Consider the following 18,343-nt stretch of genomic DNA (forward strand, 5'->3'; position numbering starts at 1 on the left):
TTGTCGACAGTATCTGTCGACAAAACTTCCGTCGACAAAGAGCGTCCAGACACATTGAGTTCTGTCGACAAAGCAAGCTGCTTTGTCGACAGAACCCCGTAGTCTGGACGCAACCCTACAGGCAATAACACCTTCTGTCAACAGAACTCTGTCGACAGAAGGTGCTATGCCTCGTAAAATGAGGTATACCAGCGTCGACAAAACTGCTGAGTTCTGTCGACGTTATGTCGACAGAACTCAGCGGTAGTGTAGACGCTGGTATAGTTTTGTCGACAAAAGTCCACTTTTGTCGACAAAACTCGATAGTCTAGACACACCCTCTGTTTAAAAACTGCTCTGCAACCTTTTTAATGTTAAGTGCCAGCAGTCTGGATCCACTTTGGTTTAGGTGGAGCCCATCCTTCCTGTATAGGTTGCCCCTATCCCAAAAGTTTCCCCAGTTCCTTATAAAGCTAAACCCCTCCTCCCTACATCATTATCTCATCCATGCATTGAGACTCTGAAGCTCTGCCTGTCTACCTGGCCCTGAGCGAAGAGCTGGAAGCATTTCAGAGAACGCTACCATAGAAGTCCTGATTTCAGTCTCTTTCCTAGCAGCCTAAACTTGGCCCTATGTCATTGGTGCCTACATGTACCACAACCACTGGCTCCTCCTCAGCACTACACGTAAGTCTATCTAGATGCCTCGAGAGATCTGCAACCTTCGCACCAGGCAGGCAAGTCACTATATGGCTCTCCCGGTCATCGCAAACCCAGCTGTCTACATTTCTAATGATCGAGTCCCACATTACTGACAACTTGCCTTTTCCTACTGACGGAGTTCCCTCCGCCGGAGAGGTAACCTCAGTGTGAGAGGATACCCCAACATCTGGAAAGAGGGTCCCAACTATGGGAAGGTTTCCCTCTGCTGCTGTTGACTGCTCTCCTTCTCTGAGCCTTTCATCCTCCTTAACAGCGCAGGGGCTGTCTGACCGGAGGGGAGACAATTCTATAATGTCCCAGAAAGTCTCATCTATGTACCTCTCTGCCTCCCTCAGCTCCTCCAGTTCAGCCATCAATGGGTATTAGCCAGGATGGGTGGGAATTCTGTCCCTAGCGTCTTTCAGAGGCTGGGAATGGATGACAGGAGAGGGATCACGTGAGGATTACCTGTTGTGTTTATTCCCTCTGAGGCACCTGGCATTGGCCACTGTCGACAGACAGGATACTGGGCTGGATGGACCTTTGGTCTAACCCAGTATGGCCGTTCTTATGTACTAGTCCCACTCAGAATCAAGGACTTGTTCCAACAGCTGGGTCTGTCCAGCCCCTAGACAGCTCCATAAGCTCTAGTGCTCCCCTTTCTGAGGGGACCATGGACAAAGGAGGCCAGAAGTCTATGATCCTTTGATCCTTGAACGACCCCAGCCAGCAGCCGTGACTGCCAGGTAAAGCAACTGAATCTCACTAAATGGTGATAAAGAAGCATGACTGAGCTATTAGTTACCAGTTGTGGGGCTGGATCCTGTGGGAAGGACACACCCTCAGGCCACGTCCATATGACTTTGATGGGAGCGTGGCTGAACTGGAGTTGCATCCTCAGCCCCATATTTCTGCTAAGCTCATGGCATCCCCCTGTGATCCAGACATGGGAGTCAGCCAGGAAGGGGCCAGTAGGAGCAGGTACCTAAATCCAGCCAGTTCCTTCCTCCCTTCCCCCCGCTCCTTGTGCCAGGAAGGTGAGAAGGGTCATGACTAGGGCTTCCCTCAGGATCAGAGCTAACCTGAGGAGTAGATTATCCTACCTCAGCCTGCTGTGGGGCGCTCACCCCTTCCTCAAGCACCAGCTGCTAGCAGCTACTAGAGCCAGGCTAGCAGCTAGACACTGAGATTGGTCCAATCGGGCAGCTTTGCTCGGGGCACAAGGAGAGGCCGGCAGCGCCTGGAACACCACTAGATAAGTCTGAAGTTTGCTGTTTATTGGAGGGACAGAACAGCTTGCCCTAGTTTCTGCCTCTAATTTATATTTCAAGGCAGTCCCCTTCCTGTTCCTTTCAGCTCTGCTGTGTTCAGGGACTACTCCTGAGAAAACTCCCTGTGCTGGGCCCCACAAATGGCACTGCAAGGCCAGGGCAGACAGCCCCCAGAAGGACACACCAAGCAAAGGGGAAAAGATCAGGAAGTGCTGTGGGAGAGGTGCATGAGCAGTGCCAAGCGCTCCCCCCACCCTTCCTGTTTCCTACTGGTGTGAGATGAATGCTTTGTAGCCTTGTTTGGTAATCCCAGGAGGAAAAATCCCCCTTTGAGGCTCTCTGCACTAATGTTTATCCATTAACTGCTCTGATCTCTGCAAATGTCGCATTGCATTTTTTTTAGCTCCGCAGCATCCTGTGGATTTTCCCAACCATTTCTCTCCAGCACTGCTGACAGCAGCCTGGTAAATGCTTAGCCTGGGGAGGGGCAGAATGTGGGAGAAGCTGGGGGGGGGGGGGGCAAGCCTATTGGCACCACTGCCTGCAAAACCAGGCCACATTGTTGTTCCTACAGTCTGCAACAAAATTGTACAAGGAGAACTGGTGATCAGATGTGCTGGAGGGCCGCTCCCCCTCAATCATCTGTTGCCAGCATCGGAGTTGAGTCTTTACCAGCTGGGTGTTGCAACCAGAGCTGTGGTAACAATGGCTTTTTCCTTTATTGCTGAAAAAGGGCTCGAGAGCTAGGCCTGTTTGAATATAACGGGGCCAGTACTCTTCAGACACCAAATGCATGGCCAGAGAACTGCTGCTCTAACTGTCCCTGGCTCCCCCTCCCCCATTTAATGTCAGACTTTTGTGGATGTCAGATTCCAATTAGGCGTCCCAATAGTTCGCAGAAGGGCTCCATGATTTGGCTGTGTGCTGGGGAACCTGAGATGGAAGAAAACAAGAGAGCAGGTGGTTTTACCTGCTGGATTCCAACTCCTTTTCCCTGCTGCCAATAAACACTAGCCTCTCGTCCAATATTTCCTCCCGCAATTTAAATTTTAAGGCATGCCGCACAACCACCTACAGTCTCATTGTTCAAGTACAATAAATAAGCACATCTCCTATCATGGCATGACAGACTGAAGAGGCCTAGAATTCAGTAATGAGAGTGATTAGAGACTTAGCCTCAAAAGACTATGGCACTCATTTACAGTCACCTCTCTGGAGGTGTAAAGAACACTCCGAGGAAGAGCCATTTCTCAGACTGAAATAACCAAAGGAAGAACAGGCACACAGAGTTTCTGGTTTCAGTTTATTTTTCAGAATTTTACTGTACAAAATATGCAAAATGTAAAATGGTTTTTATATTTCAGTTCAAAAACAAAACCGTCCAGCTATAACTTAAGAGAACCCAGCTTGGAACAGAACAATTCACTCTGCTAGACACATAGTGCATTAACATCACAGACACCAGGAATTTGCTACTCAAGTTCACAACTGGGAAAAAAGCCAAAACAAAAACCAATTTCAGAATTTATTTCAGACCATGTATCACTGCAGTTCAAGTCACATGTGCAGCGAGAAGTTGGTTAGTGTCTATTCATTAGAAAAGCGCAACAAAACCCACCTTACTATATGCAGTTTGTGTAGAAAAAGGTATCAGGCTGTACATTACACAGTGATCAAAAGAAGTGTGTGGGAGTCAGGAGATCCTGTCCCCCGTACACAATAACGCTGTAGTCATTACAAGGTACAGGCACAGAGGAGTGTAAGAATCCTTCACAGATAGGTCTCCGTGCAGGCAGTGAACCACAGCAAAATGAACTGATGTGTGGCTCCCGAGTGAATTAGTTAGTGCTGGTGAAAGGTGCCAAATCAACAGTCCAGGAGAATTAGGTCCTCAATGCACAGGACAGGCACAAGCGGCAGAGGCACAACACACAACACACTGCCCTGCCACATGGGGTAAAAATCCTGCCTCTGAGGCCTCTCCAAGAAGGGGGCCAGTTAATATTAGTGGCAGTCATGGTGTTGTAGAGACCTGGCCCAAGAGGAACCGAACAGATCAACACTGAAGTCACACAGGTTACGGAACACTTGTCAGATAGTAACTTTTGGTCATCATCTTCCATGGAGTCTGAGCTAGCAAAATGGGAGGTGAAGGATTTGTGTACCCATCCAATTACCTGCCCCCCCCCCCCCAATCCCCTTATAGAAGTATTTTTATGCCTCAGTCCCAAGAATGCTTCTCTTGCCATTCAGTCTTAATGGGCATTACTGAACATCCACTCCGGCTTCAAGCAGGAATAAAGTACACGCCTACAATGGGACAGCACACACATACAAGCTGAATATGCAAAAGCAACAGGCATCTGCACATTCATTTCCTATTAATCTAAACTTCTATTGTGGCGTGGATTGAAAACTTTTGAAGACAAAAGTCTGGAGCCAGAATATAGTTCTCCCCAAAGATCCACGCTCAGGGTTGTTTTTTTTAAACAAAAAAAAGGAGGTAGCACAGATTTGCTGGCTTTTTGAGTGGGATGGCTTGAATAAGTCTTCATACAAAGCAAGGTAAAAAGTTTTTTCAGGCTTCTTTTTTGTTAACTGTTGAAATAAATTCGCACCAACAAGACTTTAAAGCAGTCCCCGGGGCTAAAGGGAGTTGCCAGTTTTTTAAGAAACTAGGGAGTGCTGTGATTTGATAGGGGGTTTTGGTGGAGTCCATGGAGGCAGGGACGGAGGGATTAGAAGTGTTTCCTGTAGCTGGGAGGCAAGAGTGGGATTAGGATGGGATCCTGGCCTCATCATGAGCTCCAGCCTGTGCTCCCCATGGTACCCATCCAGCCTGCTGCTAGTTCTTCCCCAAGCTCTTGGCCTGAGAGCAGGGAGATGGGAGTAGAGGCTGTGGTAACCAAGGAGGGAGAGGGTGTGTTCTTGGCAAATGAGACAGCAGGGGCGGTCAGCCCAGCAGAGGGCGGCGGGGAAGAGGACAGGAGTAGCCATGGGCAGAGGAGCTGAAAGCTGGTTTACGTTCCTCTCCACTGCCCCCCTATCCAAAGACACAAATGGCTTTCGTTATTCCTCTGCTATGGAGGACCAGAGGCTGCTATGCAGGCGCACGCTCGCTCAGACGCTGCTCTGCCAGGGCCGTGCCACGCCACCCTTTCGCTCTGCTTGCGGCCTCTATTCTCCTCAAGCACCCCTGCCCTCAAGGGGAGTGGGATTACCAGCAGCCACCAATTCTTCCACTACCACCCTTTCCTGCCATGGATTGAGGGTGTTTGCTGGCAACCAACACCCTGTCGCCCTGGCAGCAAGGGATGGCTGGGGAGCATATCTGCTCCACTTACCCCTCGAAGGGGGGAGCGCTGCCAGCAAGTGCCTTGCTCTAGGTGTATTCCACTTCTATTCCTTCCTCGCCCTGCAGAGCACAGAGGTGGCATGTTGAACCCACAGGCAGCGGTGAGAAAACAGCAGGGCCGCAGCTATGGTTGTGGGCTGCTCAGTTCATACTGCCTTTTGCCATGCCATGGCCCTGTGTTATGGGACTAGCAAGAACCAGGCGACGAGCATCTACCCTTTTGCGCCTATAAGTGGCCAGGCTCCCCAACGTTTTCACTGTCCATTCACTCCACCCTACACATACCACGCTGCTGCAGAAAAGCCTCGTCTTTTCTGGAAGCCTCAACAAATCTCCATGGACCTCAAACTGGACCAGCAGCTTTGTTTGCACCTACTTGGGAGGTGCCCTGTTAGACCCCTCCCGCTCCCAGGCATTAGTATTCGACCAAGGGCCAAGATATGAAATAAAGTCTTCGGCAGCCCAAGCTACAGAGTGGGGAGCAGGGAAAACAACAGGGAGCCAGGAGATCACTCTCCTGTGAGCAACCGGCGAGCAAGTTCCTTAAGGAAAGGCTCAGCGGTACACAGACTTCATTCAACATTGTTCAATAGAAATCTCCTCAGTCACTTAGCTTACAGTCAAAGATTGGGACTCAATCACTTTAAAGTAGGTTTCCATTCATTTGATAACTTCCCAGTAAAAGAGAGGAAGGGGAATGGCATAAAACAGCCCCCTTCAGAGTAAACCACGCAGAGCCTTCACTGCACTGCATTTTCCGTGGACAAAGCAAGGACTGGGCTGGAATGCCAACGCTACCAGGCCGTCCCCCATACCTGATTCTCACCCACCATCTATCCACGGCAAGGGAAACCAGCTGCTTCCGTTTCACCGTTCAGGTTCTTGTCAGAAGCGAGTTTGCACGTTGTCAGCAAATCTCAAGTTATGTTACAAAGGTGAAGTTTAGCCTAACACTACCGCCCCGTGAGGTAGAAAGCATCATGGTCCCCCACTCTTTACAAATGGGGAAATAAAGGCCCAAGGAAGTGAAGTAATCTGCCTAAGTCTCACAGTGATTCCAGGGCAAAGCAAGGAATAAGTCCAGGCTCCCAGTCCCCCGGACCAACCACTATGCCCTCTTTCCTTCCAACCTCAGGGAAGTGCAAAAAGGAAAATGGCAAAGATTAAGTGACCTTTTCTTTCAGGTGTAGCCCTCTCAGGTAAAGTAGGTTTATGCTGACAGCATCTCGTTCAGTGGCAGACAGGAATAGTGAGTGGCCCTTTGAACTGCAGCATGTAGCTTACGTAGCAGCTGTGAATACACTTGGCTTCTATTTGGTTTTGTGTTAAAGCCTTACATGCATTTAAAAACAGAAAGACAAGTTTCCCGAGCAAGGTGACTATCCAACAACTTCCAGGGCTGAGGTGGAAGGACAAGGATCACGAGGAAATTCTTATCAGGTGCTTTTGTTCTAAATTCACATGTCTGAGCCAACTGAGCCTGAATTCAGACAGTCACTTCAGCCCTGATCCATGCTTTATCCAATTTCCACCAAAGTCCCTGCCCCAGAATCTGATGGAGTCTCCTGCCCAGTCACACATGTTTTCCAGAAGTTAAAGGAACACACTTGCTATGAAGCGTCACACAATATTTTTTAAAAAATGGTACAAAACCAAAATGGTTTTTAAAATTAAAATACCGCAACGGCCATGACTGTTAGAAAGCCACCAGAGACTGCTCAGAAAGCCTGACAAAGAGCCATGCATACTCTAAGGCAGGGGGATTGTACAAAGATTGCTTGCAGGAGGGAGAAGAGATCTGCCCACAGACCAAAGGTAGGCAATAAGATGATGGCGGTTTGCCAGGGTTAGCCTCTGATGGGCCGACGCTGCTGTATTTACCTGTGTCTCTACAGATACGGGTACTTGCAGTTCCTGTTGGCTGTGGATTGCTGTTCTTGGCCAATGGGAGCTGCAGGAAGCAGTGCAGACTGGGACACCACTTGCCACAGCTCCCTTTGGCTGGGAAGGGCGATCTGCGGCCAATGGGAGCTACAAGTACCGTACCAGCGAGGGGGGGGGGGGCAGGTAAATACAGCACCGGAGGCCTACCAGGGACTAACCCAGGCAAAATGGATCCGACCCATGGGCCGGTATTTGATTGCTGCTGTCATAGACTCATCTCCCTCCATATCCTGCCAACTTCCCCCCATGTAATTTGGCTTCTTTATCATTAGTGATGCATAAATACAAACGGGGTACAGTCCTTATAAAGCCCATAGAAGATATCCAACACCAGCAGGACGGGCCTGGCAGAGCACAGATAGGCCCAAGCTTGAAAATCACCACTTTAGGCCTTGGTTCAGCATAGACTTCAATGGGACCGGCTCAAAGTGACGCACATGTTGAAGCACCTTGCCTTGGTGTGCTAAACATCTGTCTGTAATGAAGCCAGACAAGCAGAACGAAGACATTCACTTTGCAAGAGGCCCAAGCCATGAAATCCCACTCCAGATCGGGATCCAAACTTCCCCGGAGTGTGGTGGTCGCCTGAGCCTGGGGTTTTGGTTTAGCTCAGGACAGAAGCAGAAGCTGGCTGTAGAGAGGAGACCTGGGTCCAAAGACTTTGTGAATTCAGAGCGTGGGCTGTGGGTTCAGACTCAGAGGTTGTTTACGCCCAGCTTTAAAAACCTTAAACCTATTTAAAAATCTTAAGAACAAAACCGCACTGACAGAAAAAAGCACCTTACAAAGTAAGTGCTCTAGAGAGCTAAGTGCCCCTCCACCAAGAACAGACAAATTCCAGGCTAGCTTGGTGAGCAATACCATGCAAACGGTCAAGAAATTTAAAAAAACAAAGCTACAACAACATATCACCACTGTATGGTCTCTCTCAGCTCCGGGGGTACGATGGAAGGTACATACTGCAGTGCATTTGTGTATATTGTCTTAAGGAACTGTGGCACCCAACTACATGTGTCAGCCAAGGTCTGCCCTTCCTCTACTCACTCACTCTGTGGGTCAGGTGGGGACAGGGACTAATTGTCCCCCCTTCCTTCGAGATGCACTTGAAGCCCTCCTAGAGTAGGATACTGCCACTCCTGCACATTCACCCTTCGTTCAGGACTAGGCTGCCAGGGTTAGGTAAACTCCACACCCACCTTCAGGGGAATGTTTACCCAGCCGTGCTGTAACTGTGCAAATATATCGCGAGCGCTCGGGGTGGGGAAGAGGCGATAACACGACTGACCCCAGTGGTGCCGTTGCTAGAGAGACGCGTTCAGAAAGCTGCCAGGGGGACAGAAAGGAGAGAGCACGTGGGACAGTCAGATTAGTGGGGCAGGGATCGGAGATCAAGGGGGTGACAAGGAGTAGTGTCACACAAAATCCCCTGACGTCTCATTAAGACAACTGGCAACAATTTAAACAGCTGCCAAATGAGCCAGGCCCATACAACGAGCAGCAGCACAAGCAACTGAAGAGACTGAAGGAACCAGATGGCGGAACCCACCCCTGCTGCCCTGTGGCTTAGACAGGTGCAGTGCTGTGGGAGAAGAGCAGCCCTGAGGGAGAAGGGCTCTCCAACCCCAAGGCAGCCTAGTTTACAAACAACTGTCAAGTCTCTCCCCACCCACCACCCTTTCCATTCTGAGCAGAGGGGAGCTGTAAATTCGCCCTCACATGCAGGCTTCTACACGTGAAAGAAGGCTGCGTCCCCATGGAAATCTATATGCGCAGGATGCAGAGGCCAGGTCTGGACGGAGTAAAGGAGCCGCACGCACACGGATCACTGTAAGGCCGGGTTCCAAAGCAAATAGAAAGGCCGTGTTAGTTCACACAGTCTACAATGTGTCTGGAAAACAAGGACCATTCTGTCTGAGCTAACTCAACCAAGTTGCCAAGTCACCTTTTCAGATATTTCTTTCTAGAGAAAGATCCCAACCCACTTCCCCTCCCCTCACCCCATCCCACCCTCCTTCCAAATAAAGTGCAGATGGTCAAATATTACTGGTCTGTCATCTGCCAGTTTCAGTCAGCATTGGGGAAACAAAACCCAAAAAGCACAAAACGGAGAGAGCACTGCCCCAACGCCCTAAACCGAAGTCTCAGACTGCAAGCGAAGGACAAATTTGTGAGATTTGGGGTCTATGAACTCTTCCGAGAGTTTGATGAAGGGGATTTTCTTCACATTAATTACAAGGCTGAAGTCCAAGCACTTGAGAACAAAAACGACACCATCCCTTAATCCACTCGTGACCGCTTCTTCACTGACCAGCGTCCACTGCTTGGCGAACCAGCGCTCTCGGTCATATTGGAGGGTTGGACCTGGATTGAGGTAACGCTCCAGGAATGCCTAGACAGAGAAAGAGAGAATGAGACTGAACTGGTGCCGGGAAACTCCACCCCCCATGACTCAAGTCTGCCTTGACACTTCCATTCAACCTCATGGTGTAACCTTGCAGACGGAGGTATTCCCTGCAGTAAATTGTTTCAGCCAGCCCTCTTAGTTAGTCTTCCTCTCCTCCTGCCAGTTCCTCCCCCAAACACTGGATAAGTGGCCAGCAGCTAGAGATTTTCTTTATCACCATCCCAGGCCGTTCACAAAATTATGACTCCAACTTGGCAATTTCAGCATTGCCTTTTGAACACCAATGCAGCATGGGTGAAAGGTCTGTCATTCCGGGTGGGCAGAGGCATCTCTCTCCAGAAAGAAGCCGCGTGGGCAAGGAGCAAGGCACGATTTCCCTCCTCATTGGTCCATCCTCAACCTGAAGAAATCCCCTCTCCAGGTGGAAGGAGATTTCTGTCTCCATGACCCACTCAGTCCTTGGCAGACTTTACTCAAACACCTGGCAGAACAATCCTCGCTTGAAGCGGTTTACTTGATATCACTGTATTTTGAAGTCCCCGGAGCAAACTCAGGGGGCAAGTTCTGCTTCAACACATCTAAGACCAAGTGCTCACAGGGATTCAAATGCTGGTAGAAGGTCATAAGAGACCCCCTCTGAAAGCCGGGCTACACGCCCATCCTGCCCACAGCGTCTCTGCTACGGTCACAGATGGTTACTGGTTCCAGGTAAGATAGGGGCCTTTATCCCAGAATGGACTCTATGTGAAGTACCAAGCCACTTACAAGGCTCACTTCCCCCAGCCCTCAAATAAAGCCCCTGGCAGCCATTTAACAATTGCGCAGGAGCTCAGGGCAGGAAGTGAAGCACAATCATTAAGGAGGCAGAATGCAGTGATGCGAACTGGGGTTTTGGCCAGGACATGAAGATGGACCCTCCTATCCATGCACACACACAAAACACCATGGGGTCTTCAGCAACCACAGCTCCTTGGTTAGAAACCCAATCCAAAGATCAGCATCCCTGACGGAGTTATTTCTCCAGAAGCGCAGCATCTCCTCCGCTCCGCTCCTCCCACCACGCGAGGGCACAGAGCTACAGCTCTCAGTTCCGAGCTCTGCTCCCTGCAGCCACCTGTGCTTTCCTTGGAGAGCTCTAAACCAAGGTTCAGCCAGGTCTGACCCCACTGAACTTGATAAGAATCGAGATCACAGCTTGAAAGGCAGATGGGAACAGCGGCGGTGGGGTCCGAGTTCATTTTAAGACTTAAACCCAAGTTACAAGCAAAGGACTGAGAGGGTACGTCTACACTGCAACACTATTCCGAAATAACTTAGTCCATGTGTACACAGCAGGCAGTTATTTCAAAATAATGTCAAAACAGTCAAGCTGGAGTCCTTCTTACTCTGACTCCTATAACCCTCATTGTATGAGGAGTAAGGGAAGTCAGAGGAAGAGGGCGCTATTTCGAAATAAATGCCGTGTAGATGCTCCCAATTTCGAAATAAGATACGCCATTGATGTAGCTCAATTTGCATAGCTTATTTTGAGTTAAGCCCTGCCGTGTAGACGCATCCGAACATTCCCACTGCATCTTCAACAGCAGCCCTCAAACCTCAGTACTCTCTGTCTGTGCCCCATTTACTCCTACACCCTCCACCCCTGCCCATCAGCGCTCTGGCTGTCGTGCGGAAGGCAATGTTACCTTGGGCGTCATGTTGTTGGTGATGCAGAAGGACAGGTGCTGCAGGATGCTCTCCATGCTGTGGTAGTGCTGCTGCCGGGTGGTGCGGAGGTATTTCTGCAGAGCCCTTGCCATGGATGGGAAAATGGCCTGGGCTGCCTCGCGGGGGTCCATTACTTCACCCGGAGCCTTCTGCTGTTCCTCTGCCTGCAGACGTTTAATATGAGTGAAAGCCTCTTCCACTGCGACCACAAGCCTGAAAACAAAGACAAGGGCAAGCCAGAGTCACCACCGGGGGGAAGGACACTTCCGTGGTGCAGGCGCAGACCGCTTGGACGTTAAGGGATCTGGACTCATGTCCCAGTGGTAGAGCTAGGAACAGTCAAACAAGTCATTTAGCCCCTTCTACAGAGAAGAAAGGGGAAACATGGAGAGGTGAACTGGAGGTTTTTTTTTTTCTTGAACAAAAAGCCACCATTAAAACCCAAAAGTCCTTGGCCCCAATCTTGCAATCAGGTCCCGAGACAGTCCTACCTCCAGTTGCAACTTTGGCCCACAGCTGTTCTTAGGGTGTGTCCATTGACAGAGCCATGTAGATTAGGCAGGACGGCAAAGGGAAATGAAGCTGCGATTTAAATAATCGCCGCTTCATTTACATAAAAATGGCCGCCGCGCTGTGCCGATCAGCTGATTGTCGGCACAGCGCAGCAGTCTAGATGGGGATCTGCAGACCCCAGTCGGCAGATCCTTTATGCCTCATGAAACGAGGCTTACAGGATCTGCCGACTAAGGATTCTGGGGTCAGCAGATCCCCGTCTAGACTGCCGCGCTGTGCCGACAATCAGCTGATCGGCACAGCACGGCGGCCATTTTGATTTAAATGAAGCAGCAATTATTTAAATCGCAGCTTCATTTCCCTTTTTCGTGTAAACTAATCTACATGGCTCCGTCAACGGAGCCATGTAGTTTAGACGTACCCTTACAGGCTATGTCTACACTGCACGCTTATTTCGAAATATCAGAGTGCACATCTACACAGCCAAGCCCGTTATTTTGAAATAATGGACTTCTTACTCAGACTTCTGTAACCCTCATATCACGAGGAGGAAGGGAAGTTGAAGGAAGAGTGTAGACAGCCCCTAAAGCCCAGTTAAGCTACTTTGACTTCAGCTACGCAATTAACGTAGCCAAGGTCGCATAGCTTAATTCGATTTTAGCCTGCAAGTGTAGACGTACCCATATTGAGTCCAGGGGTGTGAGAGTACTGGACTGAGCATATGTCACATTGGGACCCATAATCTCCACACATCTATCTGTGTTCAAGATTTGCTTTCTAGTCCCTTTTATACAAGCTGGGGTGCAGGCCTCAGGTTCCTGGCAGGTTGCCCACGGGGGCCCTCCATCCAGGAAGGGCTGGGTTCCCTCTCCTACCTCAGAACACTTGCAGCCAAGAACGCATCCTATGCAGCCATCCTTGTTTCAGCACAGCTGTGCAAACAAACTCAGACCACACTGGAGCAAAGCAACACAGATGCCAGAGAATGTTCAAAAGCTTAACAAGCAAAAAGAGAGTCGTGCAGTGAAAGGACAACTGTCGGGCTACAGAATCCTCGCACTGGATGAAGTGACTGGGACTAAGTCACTAATAACGACTTGTCTTCAATGCTCTGCCGATAAACCCGTTAGCTATGAAAGCGAGGAGCAGCAGGACTGTCAGCCTGATCACGCGTATGAAGACAGAAGTAGCAGAGACGAGCCAGAGATACAGGAAGCTGCCGACAGATACGTGCAGGGAACAGCAGGAGGCCTCCACAGCTGTGTAGTGAGGTTTTGATGTTTGTAGTGAGATTCCCCACGTACATGCCAGCAGGCTGTGCCTTCCGCTAAATGACAGTTTGTCTTTGAGCCAGCAGCTGCTCCAGCTGGGCACGTTGAAAAAGACCCAAGTTGCTAGATGACATAGAAGGAAGTCTGTGCAAGCCCAGAGACACAGGCTCTACTGAGAGACTGGGGAAAAGCCTGACTAGGGGGCCAGGCAGAGCCAGCATGGAGACAGACACTGTCCTAGCACTTAACTGCTGACTCTAAACTGTCAGTCAGGACAACTTGTTTAATCCCCCTGGTTACGATGGAAACCTCCCATCTGCGACTCAGCTCAGGGACTCAGTCTACAGCAGGTGGCCTGCCTGAAACAATAGCTCGGAGGAGCTGCCGACCCAGGTTAGCTTCATTTGGCTGTTAATGCCGAAGGCCGGTCACACCCCGTAATCAGCAGGCTGAACTAGTTTCCACAGAGGACCATTCCAGCAAAAACATCTAGCTATTCTGGGATCACACCTCCCCTCCCCGCTCTCTACCAGACTGGTTCAGATGGGCCGTAGGACTACAGTGTTTAAGCGAAATTGTTCTATTGCCACATCAAATGCTTCACTCGCCTACTTGTGAAGGAGGGGAAATTCCTCCCTGTGGCGACCTGGAGGCACTGACAGTGCTATGGATACAGCCCTTGGGTTACTTGAGGATATAATGGGATTTCATGCACGGAGCTATTATGGATGTCAAGCACTAGACCCTCCCCTAATCCGTCACATTCTGTTAGCTGATGTGGAACACTGACACATGTTCTTTGCTTATGTACTTCCCTAAGCGCTTTCTGTCAGAGCGCCGTTGCTGCCGCTGGATGTCTGCTTGATCCTATACTTATTAATATCCTTTATTTATATCAAACACTCAGTCTCTTAAACGAAAGTCTCTCAGCCCAATTCCCCTCTTTTCTCTCGGGCCTCCTGAGGTGTTTGGATTTGGTTAGAGACCAGATCCAAACCGAGTGTGGCAGGCGAACAGTTGCAACGCAAAGGAGACAGCATTACCTTGCACGGCGCTTTTTAACTCTGCGATCATGGTCTGCTTCTTCATAGTAAAGCTCGTTGTGACTGGAGTCTCTGCGCCGGGCAGCGGCAGCGATCATGGCCCGAGACTGGCTGGCAGCATTGTTACCTGGGCCTTCAAAGGGAAATAGATGTATGAGGAAGACTTTACCGTTACCGAGCGGGAGCTAAAAGTTTCAAAATCCAAGTGCACCTGTCACGGGCAATTCGTGGGCCAAGTGGGGCTGTTCCTCCCCAAGGCTCTGGGGGAGGCAAAAACCCTCCCTAGACCTTATCAGTCCCTGCAGATACTCCCCCATGGGGAAGTGTGCATATGGAGGGAGTATTTCCTATCCACTCCAAATGCCACAGCCAGCAGAGATGGGAGGGAGAATTCAGAAGGGACGAAGCAGCCAAACAGTTACAGAGACTGACTACACAGACAGAGTGCTAAGGATGTTACTTACCATCCGCTATATACATTTTCAGTTTGGCCACAAGGGCAGCTGGAACACATCACATTTCAGCAACAAGACAATGAGAGAGCACACGAGGAGTTGGAAGGGGGTGAGGGAAGGAGACAGACAGAAAAGAAGAACATCAAGAGACATGGAGACAACAGCCACGCACAGGAAAATACAGAGCTATGCTGCCATGTCTGGGCAGTGGCATCATCTTTAGACAAAAGACAGACACTTTCAAAAGCATGGCTGCTGTCAGAGAAGTGACTGCAGGATGTAAGTCGGGGTGACATACTGCGGGGCTGGAAGTTACATCTTTCTCAAGAGCTTTTATCCCTCTCAGCAGAACCCTCCCAGCTCTAGGAAAGGGAGCTAAAATCTTCCCTACATTGCACATCCATATCAGCTAAGTATCCATCACTTGTTTACGAGTGATGCTTTAAAATGCAGGAACAGCTCAGGTAGTTCTGGGATCCCACATGCAGCTTGTAGTTAGGAATGTAAAATCCCATGTAATTGGTTAACTGGATCAGCCCCTGCCTGTGGCGGGCCCCCTGCGGGACGGACCCACGGAGCAAGCCACAGCAGGTGGGGAGCTGCTCCAGCCCCCAATGGTTAACCAGTTAAACATTCACATCCCTACTTGCAGTGCTATTAGTCAAGGGAAAGCGTTATTTGATGCTCATACAGAGCACAGTAGATCTGGAGTCAGAGGAAGAGGCCTATAAAACAACCCCCCAAATGCACATGGTTTTAACAGCCACTTTTCTGACTGTAACTACATTTTAAGAGCCAGTCAACGCCATTAAACAGGCAGTGTTTAAGCATGATCAATTCTGCAGGGTAGACAGGCCCAGGAATGCTCTGCTTACACAGTAAGAGCTGTTTTTTCTTCAAAAGAACGTAGTTTCCAAGAAATCAATTTGATGTGTAATGGTGGAAAGTCTAGGAATTCAAACAAACAGCTTCTCAAGAGTAAACACTATAGATTTCATTTGACAGCCTTACTGTGTAGTGGTACGGCTGAGGGAAGGTGCAGTTGCAGTTTGGTTTAGGGGTTATTAATACTGATTCATCAAGCATGGTGATGAAAATACAGCCTTTGGAAAAGCTCCCATGTTGCCAGTACAATAGGAACTTAAGCAAGACCTTTCCCCCCCCCCCCCCCTTGGCTGCTGTAACACCAAACTCAATGACTGCCAACAAATTAGGGGTCTTAACAGCATTACTGTCCTCTCACGCGGCGAGCATGCGAGACAGATTGTGCTACTGCCAAAAGAGTCCTGGCTGGAGCTACACAGTCCCCTTAGTAAATCCACGGGAATTCTACTAAAGGACATGCTTCTGTGCCACAGAGTTCAGTGTGCATTAAAAAAATCCTGCTGCATAGCAAGGGAAACTATTCAAAACCTTTGCAAATTCTGGGATCGCACAGTAGTTTACAATGGCTAAAACCCTTATATTCATTATGGAAATAAAGCCAAGAAGTACTAAGACGCCAAGGAATTGGCAATTATTGTAAGATGCTGTGTTAGAAGCCACTAATGCCAGAAATAAATGCTTTATGCCACTGGAAAGTCAAGAGTTCCTACTATCCAATGGCACAAAGCATGTGTTTCCAGCTCTGGCCAGACAGCAAGATTTTGGAGCTGAAAAAACATCCCACACAGATGCCTAGCTTGCTTTTATCTACTCGAGTTCTAACAAGACTTTAAACTATGCTAGCTCACAGAGCTTGTACCCTGAACCCCTTCCTGCACCCCAACTTCCTGTCCCAGACTCAACTGAGAGCCCCTCTCACACTCCAAATTCCTTAGCCCAAGACCAGAGCCTGCACCGAAACCCTCTGCCTCTGCCTGGTGAAAGGGAGGGAGGATGGGGAGGAGGGAAGAAGGAAGGGAGGAGGAGTGAGCAGGGGCAGGGCCTCAGAGAAGGGGCATGAAGGAGGTGGGGCAAGGATGTTTAGGTTGAAGTAGATCCTGGATTGCACTTAAATTCAAAAAGTGATCTTCTTAAAAAGAATGGAGATCACTGACCTACAGGCATTGTGTGAAAGACAGGGCAGAAGGCTTAGATTCATCTCACACATTCCTGCTGTGTGTGCAAAATAGCTACTTTCTGCAAAGTCAAATCCGCTCTGAACACACCCTGTGGCAAAGCCTTTCAGTGCTAATCCACTCATGTGCAACGCAGCCCTGATTTTCCCAACTCCTGTCAGATTAAGGTTGACTGGGTTTCCAGGGACAGCCTCTCTCCTTTGTATTTTAGCATCAACCCTTTAGAGTTTAAAAGCTTTCCCAAAGAACTGAAGCTACCCAATTACTGGAACACCTGATTTTATCAAGGCTATGGGTGTCCTGACACAATTTAGGCTTGTTTAAACCTAGCTAATTTAGATTAAATGAGGTGATTCATATTCGGTTTAAATCAGGTTCAGAGGGGCCATACAGGGTTTTTAAAAGGTTTAATTACGTCTATTATGAAAAAGAAACCCTTTAAATTGAAGATAAACCCTAAACTCCCAAAGTTTTGCAGGACACTCCACGTGTCTCAGGGACTCTGTATATATACCTATAAAACACCATACTCACCCAGGCTGTGTGTCAACTAGAGAGTGTGAGCACATTTAAGTTAATACTTACTAGCTAAACCTGACCTAAACTTAACTACTTTCCCTAGCCAAGACAAAGTTCTATTGTGTTTTGGTAGTCGGATATGATTTGGGACCAACCTACTCAGCACTGTGAGGAGGACTGCTAACAAGAGATAAGACTCATGGATGGTGAGGTGGTAGGCATGTGCCTGGAACAAAGAAATACAAGGCCTGTTCTTTTCTCCACCAACCCTACATCGATTTCAGCAACTATTCCACCTCACCTACCATCCACATTGTAGACTTTCAGGCCAGCCATGTGTTTGGCCGCGCGGGACTTGGAGGCCAGTAACAAGCTCGGATTATAGACGGTGAAATCTCTGTAGTAGTTTTCCAAAACCACCAAGGCAGCTCGCTGGATGCTAGAAAGAAAAGGCAATAAAACATTTCTAAAACAGACAACATTTGATAGAGGAACACAGATAACAATGTTAATTGGAAACAGATGATTAATGTCATGGCACTGTGTACTATGCAATTCTACAACTGGCAAATCTGTCACATTCCACTATTGGTAGAACTGAGCACCAGGGTTTCAATTTTGCGCAAAGTGTTTGTCTTACAGTTGCTAAGACAAGCTTCTTAAATGCAAACAGGGTATAAACAGACACAGGATCGTATTCAAATCTGCAGACAGCCTGGAACAATAGCTCATCTCACTTTGGCCTTGCCTAGACCAGAACTTAGAATGCAGTACTAGCATTCTAAAGAATCCTCTGAACTGTCATGCATGCTTAAATTCGACACTTTACACCTAAGCTTAAACAAAGACATTAATTATCATTACAAAGATAGCTTCCCCAGTTATCACCTCTAATATCATTAACTCACAGACATTTACCTCCCCCCCGCCCATCATCTGTTCTGAAATTTGATTTGTCCTTTTCACATGTGTCCATTTTTTTTAATTGTATCCTTTGGTATATATGGTTATGACAATTTTCTTCCACTATTTGATGAGGAGGTGGGTCTGGCCCTCGAAAGCTCATCACCTAATAAACCATCTTTTTAGTCTTTAAAGTGCTACATAGTCCTGTATTTTG

The 18,343-nt window shown here is 48.7% G+C and overlaps 1 protein-coding gene across 2 annotated transcripts in view; it reads right to left on the reverse strand.

The window, feature by feature from the left end:
* Nucleotides 1-4,444: 4,444 nt before the first annotated feature.
* The window catches only part of VANGL1 (VANGL planar cell polarity protein 1), a 63,453-nt gene continuing 49,554 nt past the window's right edge, over nt 4,445-18,343 (reverse strand). For both annotated transcript variants that reach the window (XM_075905819.2, XM_075905815.2), the window contains exons 5-8: nt 17,529-17,662; nt 14,190-14,322; nt 11,341-11,575; nt 4,445-9,640 (exon numbers count right to left, since the gene is read on the reverse strand). In XM_075905819.2, the coding sequence (XP_075761934.1) occupies nt 9,380-9,640; nt 11,341-11,575; nt 14,190-14,322; nt 17,529-17,662 (763 nt within the window). In that variant the 3' untranslated portion in view covers nt 4,445-9,379. The remainder of the gene's footprint in view (nt 9,641-11,340; nt 11,576-14,189; nt 14,323-17,528; nt 17,663-18,343) is intronic.

Source organism: Pelodiscus sinensis, chromosome 1 (genome assembly GCF_052426305.1).
Source record: "Pelodiscus sinensis isolate ZL-2025 chromosome 1, ASM5242630v1, whole genome shotgun sequence".
In the NCBI taxonomy this organism is placed as follows: Eukaryota; Metazoa; Chordata; order Testudines; family Trionychidae; genus Pelodiscus; species Pelodiscus sinensis.